Source organism: Dendropsophus ebraccatus, chromosome 6 (assembly GCF_027789765.1).
Source record: "Dendropsophus ebraccatus isolate aDenEbr1 chromosome 6, aDenEbr1.pat, whole genome shotgun sequence".
Taxonomy (NCBI): domain Eukaryota; kingdom Metazoa; phylum Chordata; class Amphibia; order Anura; family Hylidae; genus Dendropsophus; species Dendropsophus ebraccatus.
Genome location: NC_091459.1, coordinates 13167799 through 13188378, shown reverse-complemented (window position 1 = coordinate 13188378; position 20580 = coordinate 13167799). Strand labels below are relative to the sequence as shown.

The 20580-nt window shown below is 42.8% G+C and overlaps 1 protein-coding gene across 1 annotated transcript in view; it reads right to left on the bottom strand.

Annotated features, from left to right (window-relative positions):
• CSMD1 (CUB and Sushi multiple domains 1) overlaps positions 1-20580 on the bottom strand; it is a 946348-nt gene that overhangs the window by 551159 nt on the left and 374609 nt on the right. The window contains exon 5 of the mRNA XM_069973446.1: positions 17044-17251. Within this exon, the coding sequence (XP_069829547.1) occupies positions 17044-17251 (208 nt within the window). The remainder of the gene's footprint in view (positions 1-17043; positions 17252-20580) is intronic.

The window sequence follows — 20580 nt, the reverse complement described above, 5'->3', positions numbered from 1 at the left end:
AACATTGCAGTATATATCAGAGGTATACTTCAAGAAGTATTCCAAAAATACACCTCCAGCTCAATCGTCCAACAAAGCCACTGTACAAGATGCTAGGAAAGCTGAGTGACCCCATTATACTTACTACTACACAAGATGCTAAGAAAGCTGGGTGACCTCCATTATATTGAATACTATACAAGATGCCAGGAAAGCTGGGTGACCTCCATTATACTGACTACTACACAAGATACTAGGAAAGCTGGTTGACCTTCATTATATTGACTACTATACAAGATGCCAGGAAAGCTAGTTGACCGCCATTATACTGACTAATATACAAGATGCTGGGAAAGCTGGGTGACCTCCATATACTGACTTTTATACAAGATTCTGGGAAAGCTGGGTGACCTCCATTATGCTGACTACTATACAAGATGCCGGGAAAGCTGGGTTACCTCCATTATACTAGATGGCAGGGAAGCTGGGTGACCTCCATTATACTGATTACTTTACAAGATGCTAGGAAAGCTTGGTGACCTCTATTATACTGCGTACTATACTAGATGCTAGGAAAGCTGGGTTACCTCCATTATACAATTTGTCAGGGAAGCTGGGTGACCTCCATTATACTGACTACTATACACAGAGGCGGACCTATCACTTGTGCAGCCTGCTCAGCTGCACAGGGGCCCAGGCCAATAGAGGGGCTCACCAGGCTCAGATTCTAAAGTGTCAGCAAAGCATGGCACATGTCTGTAGTGGGCCCCCCAGGCGGCATCAGCACCCAGGAAGTGCAGGCCCCATGCTCCTGTGGGGCCCCTTTAGTGACTTGATGTTTTGCCTGGTCGGGGCTGGTTCTTCTCTCCTCCTGCATGCTGTTGCTGACACCCCCCCTGTACTCCACTGTCTGGCATACCTTGTATGATGAGAAGTGAAGAGAGAGCATGTGATGACAGACCCTCCCCCCTTCCTGTACTCCACTGTCCGGCATACTTTGTGTGAGGAGGAGAGGAGAGAGAGCATGTGATGCCAGCCACTGGAGGGATTCTGCAGGGTTATGGCTGCCAGGGACAGGACTGTGAAGAGGAGCAACAGCAGCAGCTCTGACAGTGAGGCATTATTGTCAGCGTGTCTGTCAGGCTGCTGGAAGTTGTAAGATAGAGGGTGGACTGTGTAAGAGAAAGCACAGAGCCCCCCCACCCCCTCTCTTGTGCTGTAAATTTTATTGTAAGTTTATGCCTTTTAGCCAATATCTGCGCCCCCCTCCCCCCTGCAGCATGGTTGTTTTTCTCTTTCATCTCCCCCTAAGCAGCCACATATAGTACATGTATCCCACCTGTGCAGCCACATACAGTACATGTCTCCCACCTGTGCAGCCACATACAGTACATGTCTCCCACCTGTGCAGCCACATATAGTACATGTCTCCCACCTGTGCAGCCACATACAGTACATGTCTCCCACCTGTGCCCCAACAGTTATTAAGGGCTCATTTGTTCTATCCAGTATTAGTGCTGTTCTGGGGTCACTTTTGCACTCTAAGCTATATACTTTCCTCCCTCACACAGCATCCAGTGTACAATGCACCTAGGACCCTCCAAGTATCACAGCTGCTAACACTACAACTCCCAGTATTTACTGCAGTCTGCAAACCTCAGGATATGCTGGGATTTAAAGTACAAATGAGCAGACAACTCAAGGGGTTGTCCTCTCGGAAACCACAACTCCCAGCATTTTCTGAGAGCTTCATAAGTGTCAGGCATTCTGAGAGTTGTAGTCAGAGGCGTAGCTAAAGGCTGATGGGCCCTGATGCAAAATTTTAGCTTGGGACCCCTCCCCCCCCATCCTAACCGATCAGGCGCAGTCAGAGGGCAAAAACATTATATTCAATTACTCTAAGGTGAAGACCCCTTATGTGCCAATGTGTCCTAATGAACTGTCACTGTGTTCCCTCATGTACCGTGCTACTGCCTCCACCTCTTGTACTGTGCCACTGTCAGTGGTGATAGGACGGTAACCTTCATAATTTCTCCAGCTATTTCTGTGTCTCCCCGCACAGGATCTGTCATCTCCTCTCTTATCACTGACAATTCTACTGGGCATCCGTCAGCTTCATTTATAGGATCCTAAACTCTCAGACTGCAGCCACTTACTACTACTATGGTCACATCCCAAAGATGTCCCCAGCTTTCCCAATAATATTTTATTACAATATTACAGTGTTATTGATGTACAGTAGAACTGCGGAGAGAGGACATGACAGATCGCCAGAGAAGCTGTGAAGTCAGATACTATTTTAATGCTGTTTGAGACAACTGTATTGCTTCCCAGTTTACCACTGCTCCCCCTGTGACTGGGGCAGACTGGAGGTGACTGAGGGGGACTGAGAGGGACTGGGGCAGCTGGGGGTAACTGAGGGGGGACTGAGAGGGACTGGGGCAGCTGGGGGTGACTGAGGGGGGAGCTGGGGGTGACTGATGGGGAGCTGGGGCATCTGGGGGTGACTGAGGGGGAGCTGGGGAAGCTGGGGGTGACTGAGGTGGAGCTGGGGGTGAATGAGGGGGACTTAGAGGGACTGGGGAAGCTGGGGGTGACTGAGGTGGAGCTGTAGGTAACTGCAGGGGACTGAGAGGTGACTGAGGGGAACTGAGAGGGACTGGGGCAGCTGGGAGTGACTGAGGGGGAGCTGGAGGTGACTGAGGGGGACTGGGTCAGCTGGGGGTCACTGAGGGGGAGCTGGGGGTGACTGAGGGGGAGTGAGAGGGACTGGGGCAGCTGGGGGTCACTGAGGGGGAGCTGTAGGGGACTGAGAGGTGACTGAGGGGAACTGAAAGGGACTGGGGCAGCTGTGGGTGACTGAGGGGGAGCTGGAGGTGACTGCGCGGGACTGAGAGGTGACTGAGGGGAACTGAGGGGGACTGGGGCAGCTGGGGGTGACTGAGGGGGAGCTGGAGGTGACTGAGGGGAACTGAGAGGGACTGGGGCAGCTGGGGGGTAACTGAGGGGGGACTGAGAGGGACTGGGGCAGCTGGGGTGACTGAGGGGGAGCTGGGGGGTGACTGAGGGGGAGCTGGGGGTTACTGAGGGGGACTGGGGCAGCTGGGGGTGACTGCGGGGGAGCTGGAGGTGACTGAGGGGGACTGAGAGGAAGTGAGGGAAACTGAGAGGGACTGAGGCAGCTGGAGGTGACTGAGGAGGAGCTGGGGCAGCTGGGGTGACTGAGGGGGAGCTGGGGGTGACTGAAAGGGACTGGGGCAGCTGGGGGTGACTGAGGGGGAGCTGGGGGTGACTGAGAGGTACTGGGGCAGCTGGGGGTGACTGAGGGGGAGCTGGGGGGGACTGAGGGGGACTGGGGCAGCTGGGGGTGGCTGAAAGGGACTGGGGCATCTGGGGGTGGCTGAAAGGGACTGGGGCAGCTGGAGGTGACTGAGGGGGACTGAGAGGGACTGGGGCACGCTGGGAGCAGTAGTTATACACATACAGGCTGGGGGTAGTAGTTATACACATAAAGGCTGTCAGGGCATGCTGGGAGTAGTAGTCCTACACAGGCTGTCAGGGAATGCTGGGACTAGTAGTTATACACAGGCTGCCAGGGAATCCTGGGAGTAGTAGTTATACACAGGCTGTCAGGGAATGCTGGGAGTAGTAGATCTACAAAGGCTGTCAGGAAATGTTGAGAGTAATAGTTCTACACAGGCTGTCAGGGCATGCTGGGAGCAGTAGTTACACACAGGCTGTCACGGCATGCTGGGAGCAGTAGTTACACACAGGCTGTCAGGGCATGCTGAGAGCTTTAGTTCTACACAGGCTGTCGGGGCATGCTGGGAGCTTTAGTTCCACACAGGCTGTCAGGGCATGCTGGAAGCTTTAGTTCCACACAGGCTGACATATAGACAGATATATACCCATACAGAGACAGACAGAAAGTACACAGAAGCACTACCTTAGCCCTCCTCTCCTGCTGTGCAGTCTGTGGGCGGAGTTTCCTACTGCAGGGAGACATGTTGTCCTCTCACTGATCAGCTCCTGGGACCAGAGCAGCAGACGTCCTCATGTTCCATGTAAGGGGGTCCGGCTCTCAGCAGAGGAGGAGGGGGCCTCTGGCAGGAAGTAAGGGCTGTCCCCTGCGCTGCCTGTTACTTTTTTTTTATGTATCAGGCGGCCTCACAGGAACTGACAATCTGGTTAGCACACTGGTTTGCCAGATTGTCAGTCCGGGCAGGGAGGGCTTAGTGCATTTCTCCCAAACTGGCTGTCATTATCACAGCCCGTTTGACAGAAATGCAGAGTGACAAGAAGTGGTGTGGGGGGGCGGCGGGCCCCCCTAGCTTAGGGGCCCGGTTGCCATGGCGACCGCTGCGATCCCTATAGCTACGCCACTGGTTGTAGTTATTGTTATTCCGGTAGTTGTGGTCAGATATATCAATACAGGATGGGACGAAGTCTGCATGTCGCTTCTGACGGGTTCGTTATTTGGGTTCCCACTGGGGCCTGCACAGAATGCAGTACAGTCCTTTAGCGGGCCCTGGCATCAGTGTTGAGCAGTAGGGCCCTCCTGAGAAACACATGTACCAGATACCCGGGCGCACATTTGTGTGTGCCTTCAAGGCAGAAAGGTGGAGAGAAGAATGGGTTATGGGGGCCCTTTGCAGTCTGTGTCCACCTTGATTATACAAGATGCCAGGAAAGCTGGGTGACCTCCATTATACAAGATGCTAGGAAAACTGATTGACTTAAATTATACAAGATGCTATAAAAGCTGGGTGACCTCCATTATTCTTACTACTATACAGGAAGCTAGGAAAGCTGAGTGACCCCATTATACATACTATACATGATTCACTGAGCGACCCCATTATATAAGATGCTAGGGAAGGAAGCTGAGTGACATCTAGGCTCCTATTATTATTAAAAAAATAAATAATTTATATATATATATATATACACATATATATATGTGTGTAAATTTTTTGCCTTTTAAAGACAGTTTCTCCCTGTGTATATTACTATCTGCAAACATAGGTAATTGAAAAAAAAAAATGCAGAGGCAACCAAAGGGCTCGGCCATAAAGCCGCTCATATGTCCATTGATGTGTGAGAAGTCTGTAGAGCCTTCATATGCCTCAGATTTCATATGAAGTCATATTTTCTTTCTTGTGAATTCATCTTGACATGTTCCATGAGACGCCATATTGCAGAGCAATATGCCCATAATTCTGTTCAGTATAAAGGCTCCATTTGGCGGCACACAAAGTGCTTATAGCTCCTTGCTCATTGCCTCTAAACAGACTGTATGTACATTGCTCTGTACTATGGTATGAAGTCATCAATGTTATCATAAAGTAAAATAACAGTGATGTGTACAGATTCACACTTACCTTCTTCTTTTAAAGTGTCACTGTCGTTTTTTTTTTTTTGTTTGTTTTTTTTGCAGAAATTAGTAGAACAGGCGGTTTTAAGAAACTTCATTACTGAGTTTATTAGGCAAATATGCCATTATCTGTATTCAGAAAGAATTTTCCCCGGTCACCCCCTCCCTCCTCTCATTCACTGCTCATTATCAGGAAATCATAACTTGTTGTTACATTAGACATGCCCCTGTCTGTTCTATGGTGAGGGGAGGGGGGAGATAAGTCGGCAGCAGAGAACAGAGAACAAAGAATTACACAGCGGGAGCTATATGAAAGCCTCTATTCAGAGGTCAGAGAGGTCAGTGCTGAGTTAAGAGGAGATAGCCTGGTGATGTAGCTATAAATTAACTCTTTGTTTTCCTGTTTTGGTGCCTCATCTCCCTTCACCCCTCCCCTCTCCATAGAGAACAATGAAGAAGGGGGGAGAGCTTCAAACTGCTTTTTCATGATAAAAATGAATTTTTTCGGCTAATAAACCTAATTACAAAGCTTCTTAAAATCACCTGTACTATTGATTTCTGCAAAAAATGTAACCGACAGTGACACTTCAAACCCTTACAACAAGATGTCAAAAACCTTCTTTCAAATAACAAGCGCTGGATGTTCACACATGGCAAACGCAGCATATACATCTCATGACAGCGTGTCATAAAGTAAATGTAAGAAAAGCTGATAATCTTACACCGTATATCTTAGGATATGTTGAGTTTAGAGATAAGAAAGGACACATCAGTATGTTAGTCATTCTTTTTTAAGTCGGCATATGTAGTAGTAATACATAGTGAAGAGACAGCCAGGCATTTAATTATTTGCAAAAGATTTAATCAGCTAACCTTCCTTTTTACTATGTATTGCAGCACTGCAAAGAAAATTAGCAACTACCATTACCTGTCCCTAAGGAAAATATATATCAATGCCACAATACCAGTGGCGACAATACAGGTGGCACAGATGCTGCAGTCACAAACCACATAAGAAATGACGGGTGATGGTTGGAAGAGATTGCCCTGGGGGACTGAAGCCCCATGACTTTGTTCTGTAACTTTATGTTTTAGATGTTGTTTTATATATACATAACATACGAGGGCAAAGCTAAACAGAAAAAACACAGGAAATAGAAGCCCCTTAGCTTACCTCTGTAGCAACGTAATAATTTTCAGATTTTTGTTAAGCTTTTACAATCCCTTGAATGACAAATGTGCCATAGTGATACACCACCGAACTCTGTATCCCTGTATTCTTAGCTAGACAATTGAGCAATACAGTACTAGGCTCTGTTTACACAATTTTTTTTTTTTTTATAAATAACAGCTGTTGCTGCAGTTTGCAACTCCGGACGCTATGTATTGAAAGTATCAAATGACATTGTGTTCTATAGAATCCTGGCCAGAGTATATGCACACTCTAAAACTCCATTCATTGAATAGCGGCCACACAAAATTGACTGCGCAGACAATGCAAAGTGCGGTTATGGACATACTTTACATTGTCTACTATGGTTAACTGGAATGCAAGCAAACACAAATGCGCCCGCATTCCAATTCGAAAGAAGTGATGTTAACTGCAATACTAGCCGGGGTGAACTTCACAGACAGCGGCCATTCTGTGACACGACCATCTCACAGATAGGTCGCTGTCTTACAGTATGTGAACTTGGCCCTATAAGGTATACTATTAACTATAATACACAATTTACCCACTCAAAATCTTCTACTAATCAAAAACATGTCTTCTAATGGGTAACTTACAAGCATACCTTAACATGCAGTGGATGTGGACCCGCTGTGCTACCCAACCAGCTTGGCTTTGGGCCACATAAAAGAGTGCCATCTAGGTCTTCACCCTTTATCCCACTCCAAGAAGCAGATGCTGGACTACTGCAGTAGAGGACACCAGGTGGGTAGCAGCTGGTCCCCAAGGACCAGACAGTGCTGTTTCAATGCACCAGTGAAAAGACTGGGTAGTCAGCAAGCTGGGTCATCAACAAAAAAGTCAGTACGGTATCAAGGGGGAGACGGCAATCGTATTCAATCAGGCATAGGATCAGGGTAGACAGCTTCAGAGGCAGGTCACACAATTTGAGTCAGCAACAGGACGGGCAAAGAGTACATACAGGGGTCATACAGGCAAGGAAAAACCAAGGAGCAGGCACAAGTCAAGATACATGGAATATCAACAGAATTACAAGAGAACACCTTCTCTAGGACACTTAGGCAAGGAGGAACAGGCAATCAGCCTAAGATGAGTAAGGTGGAGCAGGATTGGTAAAAGACAAACAGGTAAGTACACCTATTAAATCCCCTGCAAGCTGCCACGCATGCACCCTAGTGGATGGAGGTGGCATTGCAGCAGTGGCCTTAATGTTGCACTTCATTTGGTAGTTTGTTGCATTTTATATTTTAAGAGATATGATGCTTATAGTTTTGCTTTGTGGCTAACACTTTACAACACACATAATATTGCTACTAAGTACAGTAACTCCATTCATGACCATGTCTACTTGGCCAACATAAATATTAGAGTTGCAAATAAATATTTTTTTCCCCAAAAAAAAGTTGTCACACCCCTCGTTCATTGTATACAGTAGATGAATAATTCACAATGTTTGTCATTTCTATGTTGACAGGAAAATCGTACCATGCATAGCTAAGCAGAAGCTCCTGTAATAGGAAAGTAAGCAGCACCAAGAAGGACATATAGTTTGGATGTAAATAATAATAAAAAAGGTTTTGTTTTTTTTAGTTAGAAACAATATAAATTACTTTGAAAACAGCAATTACCGGTCTTTCAGGACTCTTGGTATGAAAATGATTAATAGGGGAAGACCTTTAATAAATCACTCTGAGTAAGCATTATTATTTCCACCGAAAAAACACTAAACAAGGGGCATGGGGAGCTTGATACAGTACATGTAGTCAATATCTGTGTAAGTAGAGTAAACTTGATTACCAAATGTTGGTGTCCTAACAACTGTACTTGTGTACTAATATATGGCCATTTCCACATTTACATAGAGGAACCAGTGATTGTTCTTGTCTGCAAAGAATGAACCATACTGTAAATTTGCTTTTAATACCTTGCATTTGAAAGAGCTTGAAAAAAACAAACAAACAAAAAAAAAACATCCCTTTGATTGCTGCATTTGTTTGGACTGAAACGGCTTTTTTAAGATATCGTTTTATTTTGGGTTACTAGTACTATATTTAAAGGGGTTGTCCGGCGATAAAAAATTATTCACAGATTAACACACATTACAAAGTTATACAACTTTGTAATGTATGTTATGTCTGTGAATGGCCCCCTTCCCCGTGTCCCACCACCCCCACCCGTGTACCCGGAAGTGTGGTGCGCTATACATTACCTGTCACGTGCCGACCACGGTCTCCGATCCTCAGCAGTGACGTCTTCTTCGGGAGGCCGGCGGATCTTCCCGAGTGCCAGCCGCCCTCTGCAGCGTCATCCGAAGCTCAGCCGCGATTGGCTGAGCATAACTGTGCACGCTGCAGAGGGTGTCCGGCACTCGGAAAGATCCGCCGGCCTCCCGAAGAAGACGTCACTGCTGAGGATCGGAGACCGTGGACGACACGAGATGCGGTGAGTATAATGCACCACACTTCCGGGTCTAGCGTGGGTGGGGGGAAACACGGGGAAGGGGGCCATTCACAGACATAACATACATTACAAAGTTGTATAACTTTGTAATGTGTGTTATTCTGTGAATAATTTTTTATCGCCGGACAACCCCTTTAAGCCATGTAGAGTGTGTGAAAGTATCTGAGTTTACAATTATGTAAAAGGTGATTTACAGGCAAATATGAAACTTTGTTTACTGCCTCCTCTTGCTTTAAAACAATCAAAGGCGATGTTCACACCATGTAAGAAAAAAGAGAAAAGGCGTCCACTTTTGCTATTTAAAAAGATGTCCGTTATTGCCGCCTTTCAATTGAGCTGAATGCAATGTATTGAAGTCAATGGAATGACCGACGCCCAATGCACACAGTGTATTAAATGACGGACATTGTCTGCTCTGACATCAAAATAAAGATCATGACAATCACTGTCAGGCTATGTTCACGAAGCGTGAGAGAACGACCGTTCCGTGACCCGGTCGGGTCACAGAACGGCCAGTCTCAGAAAAGATCATCCTGGCTGGTACTGCCGGATCTTCTCGCTCCATAGTGTGCACCGACAGGGTTTTTCTGTGGCCACAGAAAACTGACATGTCCATTGTTAGCGGCGCTGCTAGGGGTCCCGGCCGGAGCAGATACTATGTGTATATGCTCCGGACAGGATCCCATAGACAGCAATGCAACATATATTCTCGTGATAATCACGGCCATTCTAAAACGGTTGTGATTTTACGAAAATATACGTGTGAACATAGCCTCAGACGTCTTTGACAGTTGTTCAGACACAGTTTTTCTTGACTTTTCAATTAAAGACACAACCAAAGGGCGATCAGTCCACCTGACCTAGAATAATGTACCAGCAGCCATCATTGCACTGATAGACGGACAAACAGCAAAATGATACATCATTTTTTCTATTAAAAAACAAAGAGGAAAAAACGTTGTGGGAACATAGCCAAAGAGTGCAGACTTTAGCTCCACCACTGCTAAAGCTGTCAGATCTTCTGATCTCCTCTGTGCTCCCATGACATCCAGCTGCCCGTTTGGCATCAGGGTAGATTAACGCCCTGAGACTAGGGATGGTCCGAACCTGGTTCGGATCGGGTTCTTACGAACCCGAACCCATGGAAATGATTCCCGCTATCTGCCCTCTCCGTGGAGAGGGTGGATACAGCGGGAAGACCGCCTGGAAAACTGGGATACAGCCATTACCATAGGCTGTATTCCAGTTTTCCAGGCGGTCCTCCCACTGTATCCACCAGCTGCACGGAGCGGGAAGACAGCGGGAATCTGATGCTGAGCATTCGGGTTCATTCGTACCCGAACCTCGGCAGATTCAGACCATCCCTACCTGAGACCCAAATCATGAAGAGACTAAGGTATTTGTGCTTATTTCTTTCTGCTCAGCGCTCCTTGGAGGGTAAAGAGAGTAATGTACAGGTTCATAGAGAGTCTATGAGACTTTCCATAAATCATACACCACTTGCTTTCAAGTTCCAAATGACGTTCGTCATTTCGCTATTTGGCCGCCCGTCAGTGCCATAACAGATGTTAGTACATTATTCAAGTTTAGGAGGACTGATTGGTAAAAGAACGTTGAAAAAAGAAAACCTTTAAAAAGTAACGTCCGTTGTTTGCAAAAGAAACCCGAAAATAATTGTCACAATCATTATTTGACGTCATTCAATACACTGTGCAAATGACGTCTGTTATTCAATAGACTTCAATGCATTTCATTGTATTCAATTATTCAATCTAGCAGTGTAGGTAAGGTACATCTAGCAACAATGTAACAAATAACCTTCGCATAAGGAAAAGAAACTAGAAGAGAGAAGGATATGCTTAAAATATAACTTTTAATAGATAGTAATTATATAAATCTAACACAGTATAGTGTACAGAAGTGTCATATATAAACAGAAGGTCTCCAACATTAGCCCACTAGCTAATGCGTCTTATGTGTCAGAATTGTAGACCACCAGAGGTGTCATATTGCAGATACACCGTAGGTCATCCAACAATAATATTGCTAGACACGTATAGCAGTCACTATATATAGACCATAGGAGACTATAGCACTGGATATGAATAACTACCAGATAACAACCAAACTATTAGGCTAATCGCTAAATGCAAAAAGCTGGGAAGTCAGGTACTGTAAGTCAAACGTCAATCATATCCACCGGAAAAGTACCAACTAACCACACCCGCGTACCACTTTAAATATTGCTTACGTTTTAGACTCCTTTTAGTAATTCTATATATAATTCATTATATATAATTAATTTCTGTTAGCAAATCCATCTGAGGAATTATCTGTCATATAAATGTAAATTTTGATTGTAGTGTAAGTATATATTACATTGGATTTTACATTATGGAAGAATTAATGAGATTTAATGAATAAGTCAAGGTGAAACAGTTACTTAATGCTCAGATAATGCATGAACAATATATATTAAAACCTATCATTAGGAAAAGAACATAGGGGGAAATTATGTTTGTTTAGTGTATGATAACTTAATTACTATAAAGGATTACAATATGTTCCAACTTTTCCAGAATATAACCAAATTACCCCACCTCCATCTTAACATATCCTTGATTCCAACATTACAGTAAATTGCATGTTACTTGATGTCTTTTTAAGCTCACACATATTGTTTTATCAAGTTAGTGAAATAGTAAACAATATAACATAATAATTTCTAATATTGATCCTGACCTAAGCTACTTTGTTTACTATGACTTTGTAGTAGTTGATGGGGGAAGCACGCCTGGAAGTCTCCAATCCCAACTGGAGATCATGTCCCATCCAGCAATAAAGTCATCTAGCAGCATTCAATGGTCAATTTTTCTGTTTCTTTTTTTCAAGCAACGTACACAGTAGCAACATTTCAAACCCTAGGTTTTTTTCTCAAGCTGTTGCCCCAGGGGTTGAAGCGTTGCTACTGTGTATGTTGTGTGTATAAAACTCCACCATCTTTTGACAACTGGTTGGGGTTTGACTGTTTAGACCGAACAGGAGTACCGTTGGGAGACGACTGTGCGGCTATGCATTCCACTCCTTGCTCTGTGTCTGTATAAACAAGACTTCCTATAAGACGGCCGATGGTGTCGAGATCAATAATGTAATTGAGTGCTGATCTGCTAGATTGGTGCCTATTTACTGAGCCTATTACACGGTTCCAGTATCGTTTAGCAAAGGCTGCACAGAGACATCGCTAATTATGTTCGTGCAACCCTTGCCCTAAACTTTTCATACATTACCTCTCCACACTCCTGGTCTCCACCTGCCTCTTGGTCTCTTGCCAGAACCACCCGTTACAGCTTCTCTGAGCTGACAGGCTGCTCAGCCAATCATTAGCCACTGCGGTCCTGGCCAGTGATGGGCTGAGAGGCCTTTTTAGCTCAGAGAAGCTGCAGTATTCAGTCCCGGGAAGAGACCAGAAGGCAAGAGGAGACCGAGAGAGTGGAGAGGTAATGTATAAAATAGTAGCGATGGGTGGTTGGCGGCCAATGATTTTAGATCTGGACCTGAAGAAACAGTCAGCCGATAATCATGCAATCGGCTGATCATTGTCTCTATTACATGGAGCGATAATTGACTGTTCTGGTCATGTGACACAGAACTAGGAGAGAATGAGTGTGGACTTTTCCTGGCTCGTTCTCCTCATCAGTTATAGTCTGAACACTCAGACCCCGACCAATCAAAACTTTCTGACATGTCTCTTTGACATGACATGGAGTACTGTATGATCAGTCGTTTAGCAATGCCGTTGTTTAAGCACCTGCATGCTCTTCTTAGCTTCCACCCCAATATTCTGGCGTAAAGTCAAGATAAGGAAATATAATTTATTGTTCTATCACTTTTAGCAGTTTTTATGACCTCAGGTAATTTCTAATCTTCCCTGCGCACTATACATTAGCATAATTCATTGAGTATTTTCTCGGGCATTTGTGTGTTGAAGAATTATTACAGCATCAGCATTAAACTTACAAAATTTGAAACATTAACCTTGATTTATAGTGTAAATGATTCTTTATAAGAAGAAATAAAAGTGCGAACAGTGAAGCTGAGGATAAGAAGATGAATTATACATTGGCGTTCATGTATTGATGGCGGCTGGTGTCTTATCGCCAGACACTATTGTGCATTTCTCCTGTCCCTCTTGAGAAGTACAGTATTGTACCATTATTTGTTTCTATGTGTTTGCCATGAAGTAGAGAATGCATTATTTGATCTCTGGGAAAGGTGAATAATTTAACTGTGTCTCAATATATTGCTTCAATTTTAAAGTATAGTACGGAAAGTGATCACACTCTATCTTTCAATCCTAAATGTCAGGTTTTGTTTGGTTTTATTGCATTGGAAGCTGAAAGATTAAAGGTTCCTATTGCGGTGTATGTCATGTATTCTCTTTCATTCTGCAAGGATATGTATGGAGGGGAGGGGGGGGGGCAGTAATTGATTTCTGTAGTGATAATATAAATTAGAATTTTTTGCATTTTATGTAACGGCTGAGATTTTTTTCAAAGCTATATGTGGAAGATGAATCAATTTTGAACTGGATATCAAAGTTCTGTTTCTATTTTACTATAATGCACATGTACAAGGTATACTAAAACAATTTTATGTTGTAGATGATCAAAGAACTTTACTGTTATATAGTAAGGAAACATAGAAGATTGTCGGCAGAAAAAGACCACTGGGTCCATCTAGTCTGCCCCTTTATTATATCCCTTCTGATTATCTTAGGATAGATATATGTATATACCTTACATTCAGTTATTGTAGATTTATCTTTCACATCTGCTGGAAGTTTGTTCCAAGCATCTACTACTCTTTCAGTAAAGTAATAATTTCTCATGTTGTTTCTGATCTTTTCCCCAAATACATTATATGCCTTTGTTCTTGTGTTCAGTTTCACATTTTACACTTTTCTTTTAAACTTTATTTAGCCCTTTAAAATATTATTTACACACAAATAATATATTTACACACACTAAAGTTCAAAAGTTTGGGGTCACATTGAAATGTCCTTATTTTTGAAGGAAAAGCACTGTACTTTTCAATGAAGATAACTTTAAACTAGTTCTAACTTTAAACAAATACACTCTATACATTGCTAATGTGGTAAATGACTATTCTAGCTGCAAATGTCTGGTTTTTGGTGCAATATCTACATAGGTCTATAGAGGCCCATTTCCAGCAACTATCACTCCAGTCTTCTAATGGCACAATGTGTTTGCTCATTGGCTCAAAAGGCTAATTGATGATTAGAAAACCCTTGTGCAATCATGTTCACACATCTGAAAACATCTGAAAAAAGTAGCTCGTTACAGAAGCTAAAAAACTGACCTTCCTTTGAGTAGATTGTGTTTCTGGAGCATCACATTTGTGGGGTCAATTAAAGGCTCAAAATGGCCAGAAAAAGAGAACTTTCATCTGAAACTCGACAGTCTATTCTTGTTCTTAGAAATGAAGGCTATTCCATGCGAGAAATTGCTAAGAAATTGAAGATTTTCTACAACGGTGTGTACTACTCCCTTCAGAGGACAGCACAAACAGGCTCTAACCAGAGTAGAAAAAGAAGTGGGAGGCCGCATTGCACAACTAAGCAAGAAGATAAGCACATTAGAGTCTCACACAACCATTCACACTACCCGTTATGGTTCAATACAAACAGGCCCCCCATAGAACAGATAAGTTATAGTAGTTTTTTCTCTAAGTCCCCCATTTGCGGCTGTGCGCATGCCCTGGGATTCAGGGCAAGGACATCAGTTCAGGCCGGCCTTTGAATCACTGTATGCATGTCCATGTGCGTTCCACGCTGTGGATGTGCGTTCCAGTGATGAGTGCCGGGCAGATGTGACGCGATCTCCGGCCCTCCCATGACATGCGCCGATACCCCGGTAGTGGTTACTTTATACGATATATAAAGCATGAAGGACAGGGTGATAGACACGCCCCCTGAGGAAGCGTAGCCACGCGAAACGTGCGTAGGGGTCAAGCACTACCACACTGCCATGGGTGAGTCAATATGATCTGATAGACTCGTGTTTACAAATAGTGGCCAGAATTGTGTTTTATTCCTATTTTGGGAGGCCTTCTGTTATGCACTAGAGATAGTAACACACAATTGACTCCGGACATTGGTTTCTTTTTAACCGATTATTTTATGAGTATAGGCGGTGTGTTTGTAGGACGCCATTTTGTAATCTTTTGTAATTTTTTTGAATCATGTTATATATGCTGTTTTTAAATTTTTATGTGAAAATAAAATTATGAATTTCAGCTGAAGCCTTTGTTTTTGCTCTTTTTGTATACTATTTCCCATAATAAGTGTATATTGGTGATTTGTGTAACTTTTGGGGGGCAATACAATCCTTCAATAAAAATTTTAGCCGGACTTCTCCTTTAATGTTATAAACAACTTCAGGCATTCGAACCAATGGAGACCTTAGTTCCTTCATGTATGAGACAGAGCTGGTTTAATGCTATTTGCAAACAAGACTGAATACAATGTTTAGCTGGTGGTTTTGTTTCTGTGTACTTGCTGTCAAAGGTCTTTTGCATTTCCTTAATCAAAGCTGTTCCAGGGATTAAATAAGCAAAATACAGCCAAAAAGAGAAAGATGTGTAGCTCCCATAGATGTTGTGCAGTGAGAGTTACACCAACAGCATTTTACGCTGTTTCTGTAACAGCCTCTCTTTTTTTGGGGGGGGGGGGGGGGGGCTGGGGGGTTCAGTCTTTTTGCTATGCCATAATAAAATAACCCTTAATACATAAAAAAAACACTGAATATATATTAAATAAATTGTGTAATTCACAATTCAACTGCAAAAAAAAAGCCTACAGTTTATGTAGCTGTGTCTATAGACTGATAAATTAAAACCAGAAAATAAATGAAACCACTAGAAATTACTATTCCCTTGCATTCAATTTTCACAACGTATAACGGAGGAACTCCCCATTGCAAAAAAGATACATTGGTATTACTATTTAAAGGGGTAGTGTGGCGTTAGAAAATTATTCACTAAATAACACACATTACAAAGTTATAGGTATGTATAGTGTAGTGCACTATACATACCTTATTCGTGTCGACCCCGGCCCCAATCTTGGGGACAGTGACGGCTGGACTGCACCAGCCCTCCTTCACGCTGGCCCCCCTCTGCCGTGTCATCAGCTGCTCAGCCGCGATTGGCTGAGCATAACTAAGCTCAGCCAACCGAGGCTGAGCAGCTGATGACACGTCCCTCATGCCGGCCCCCCTCTGCCGCGTCATCAGTTGCTCAGCCGCGATTGGCTGAGCTTAGTTATGATCAGCCAATCGCGGCAGAGCAGCTGATGACGCGGCAGAGGGGGGCCAGCATGAGGGACGGCTGCAGTAGTTCGGCCAGCCTCCCGAAGATGACATCATTGTCACAAGATGGCGGCCGGGGGTTGACACGAATCAGGTGAGTATAATCCACCACACTTCCGGGTTTAGTGTGGGGGGGGGGGGGACACGGGGAAGGGGGCCATTCACATACATAACATACATTACAAAGTTGTATAACTTTGTAATGTGTGCTTTTTGCGAATAATTGCTTAGCGCCGCACTACCCCTTTAATAGAGAGCACTGGTTCTCTCTATTCCTCTCTATCACAACTACCACAGAAAGTATCCATTACATGTAAGTGAAAAACTGTTCCAATATCTAATATTTCTTACTTGACAATATCTCACAATATAAACACTTTCTACAAGATTTCCAAAATGTACATATAGAATTCAGGCCAGCATATCTTCTGTCAGCCTTTATGGGGCATTGCACACCAAAAAGAGAGGCAGGAAAAAAATGTAAAATGTCCATTTACTACAAGTTGCCTCTAATCTGATCGATTCATATAGTCCTATTAAGCCTATCATGCATGTTAATGATAATTTAGCTACACCACACATTACACACGAGTATAAGATGATAGACCTTCCAAATTAAGATAATAGTTTTAATAGCATGTGTTACTTGCCATATCGATGGAGCTTCAGTTCCACTGATTTCTAAGAAGTCATATCCCTCTTCCATTTGGAAATCTGTAAAGACCAGAGCGATGGTATCCCCGGGCTCTGCAAGAATAGTCCATGTGCAGTCAGCATTGTTTTCATATTCTGATGGGAAATGAGGGCTGGAGATGATGCCGCTGGTCCCTCTTAAAGTTCCACCACATGCCCCTTCAGCTAAAATATAAAACACATAGTGGATTGTTATTATTAGGCAATACTAAGGTAGGTATTTTCTAGTCCAGAATGTATGTATAAAGGCCGCCCCTGCAGTAAAAAAGGGACACTGATTCCATAGTAATCAGCATTCGTTCTTTACTGAAAAAGGACGACGTGTGAACATAGCCTACAACGGTGGGTTCAGACTACAGAATTCTCGTGGATAAATTCCGCCGAATTCCGTTGCCTATACGCGCTCACGGCCGCGCGCCTCTCCGCCCTTGCCATAGACACCAATCTATGCAGGGGCGGATTGCGCATTCCGCCGAAAGAATTGACACATCAATTCTTTTGGAGGATAGCGGAATTAGCCGTCCCATAGAATGATGTCTATGGAGCCAACGGAAAGACACGCGTCCGCGAGCTCTTTCTAGCAATGGAATTCAGCCGAATTTATCTGTGAGAATTCCATAGTCTAAACCCACCCTAACAATCAAGCACCTTTTTGTAACCTTAAATCAAGCAGAGAGTATAGAGAAAAACAAAAATGTCTATCCATGCAGATGACTATACATCTACCTCTACAGGCGTGTGACAACCAATTCATTTTCCATCTCTTTAAAAACGTGCACCTTTCTCAAGTCCCTAAAACTAATTTAACATTTGAGCTGTCAGGTAGACCTATGATAGGCGCAAAACCCAAATCAGAGGGACTGTTTAACATGTATAAACTTTATGATTAGAGATAAGCGATTTTACATTAAAAAAGGAAGCAAAACACTTTTGTTTCGGCACTCGGCTTATACGTCTGCCTTTGATCTCCATGCAGCTCCCTGCCACTCTACCCTGAGTGCCTGGAATAGTTGGATCCAGTCTTGGATCCAGTCCTGGGAATTTGGAAGAAGTTTCCCAACTGTTACAGGCACCTGGGATGGAGAGGCAGGGAGCTGCATGGTGATCAAGGACAACCGGCATATATGCCGAGTGCCAAGCAATCAAAGTGATTCACTTCTTTTTTTAATGTAAATTTGCTCATCTCTATTTATGATGTTTGTGCAGAGTGGGCAAGTATGCGGTCTGATTATCCATTCATAAAGTATATTGCCTCTTATTCATACTTAACAGCGTGTACCCCAAGATTCATACAGTGAATATTATTAATCAGTATCAGTGCAGTATCAGGCAGAAACTGATGACGATGCATCAGTTGTCATCAGTATTTTTTATTAGAAACTACAGTATCAGTTCTTGAACAGGGGAACGGTGCAAAAAGCATTAGCATCCAGATTAAAGCACCGGATCATATGTATTGTCCCATTCAAATGAATGGGATCGGTTCATACATCAGTTTCCCTCTGATGCTTTGCTAAAGGGTTCTTATAAGGTACTGTCTATATGGTGAAAAAAATTGCAATAGTGCAACACAAGAATAATAATAATGCGGAAAAAATAATGCTTAGTTAACATAAAAAATACATATTGTTTTTTCTATTATTTTATAGGAGTATTATCATTTCTTTAAGCTTTCTTTATCCTTTTTATTGCCAATTGACCTCTCTTATATTGATTATTACTTAACACCTCTTAGTTTCCTTGAAGGAAATGGGTCACATCCCTTTTAAAGTGTGAACAGGCTCAAGTACCTTATAGCTAGCTCTCCAGGCTGTGCCTAACAGTTTCTGATAAGGCAGAATTTTAAATTATTTTTCTTTAATCACCGTTCCCTGCACCCATTAACTAGCCATTGGGGCAGAGCCGCGGCACCATATAGTCACGCTGCCTCTGCCCTTCTAGCCATTGACAGCCTGAGTGCTGGGAACTTAATGCAAAGGCCAACGCTCAGGCTTCCAATCAAGTATGAGTAGCTTGGTAGAGGGCTGAGTCAGCGTGACAACATGTCGGTGTTGCTCCACCAGAATACTCAGTTACCAGGTGGCAGGAGCCGCAAGTAAATAGATATATTTTGAAATTGCCCCCCTAACAGAGACTACCAGGTACAGCATGGGAGAGCTGTGCACAAACAGCTATAAGATGCTGGGGCCAATTCACACCACACCAGGGATGTGACTGGCTCCCTTTAACCCCTTATTGATGGATGATGGGTATTTTTTTCAATTTCACTGCACTTTTTTTTCCGATTCAATAATTCCCATTTTACTGCATATTTACTGCATATTTTATAGAAAAATAAAGTGTGTCATTGCAGAGTATAATTGGGGTCACAAAAAATAAATAAAAATAAAGGCTCATATGGATCTGTAGTTTAAAAAAAATGTAAGCACTATGGCCTTTTAAGCACAATGAGGAACAAAAGTGCAAAATAAAATCATGGAGGAAGTGGTGTATTATTTCCATTTTTTTCCAGTCTGGAGAGCAGGCACTTACAAAAAAATTGATTTTATATATATATATATATATATATATATATATATATATATATATATATACATATATATATATACATACATATTATTATTTTTATTATTATTTTTCCCTGTGTGAACTACCCCTTTAAACATCTTTCAAAAATAGGACAGGTAATATTAAATATCATGAAAAATATACTAGCTTACTGTTATTGGTGCCTTACCCCACAATATAATGGTGAATATAAATCTTATGTCTATAGTGAAAGGTAATAAACTTTAGAAGCTCTGTGTATGTTATTAAATCCTTCAAAACAGGAATATAGTATTATCAATTGCGTTATTTTTTTGTTGTTGTGGTTGCAGCAGTAAACATTTAGTCCATACATTTATCCTTCTGTAATAAAACAATAGTGCATTTTCCTTAATGTAGAATTATAGAAGACTATAACTATGTGCAGTCAACTGCATTAAATGGGGGAAAAAAAAAAACACAAAAAAAACCATCAGAGGTGTAAGGAAAATGAACGCAGACGTATCAGTATGGCGAGCGTGAATCATTAGCAGCTGCTCTGAAGACCACTTCAGTGGACTGTGAAGCAGAGAATTAAAATGATCTGAAGTCCCTGAACATGTATAAATTAAGGAGATTAATAGAATGGTAATATGTGTATAGTTCAATTGGCTCCTAAGGTCACACATGCTTCTATAAAGCAATGGGGTATTTAAACTGAGCAAATTACCATTTTCGTGAGGAGATCAAAAGAACTAATACAAATTTTACCTGGAAGCAAATTGAGAAACTAAAACAACATCAATGGAGAAAATAGAATCTATGGACTGCCGAAAAAGAATGTCCTATAGATATATAGACGATGTGCTGGTAATTGTATGTAGCATGATGCCTGGTTAAAAAAAATATATATTTATGTACAATACCTCGAAGCTTGGTAATTGCTATCATTTAAAGGCGATGTATGG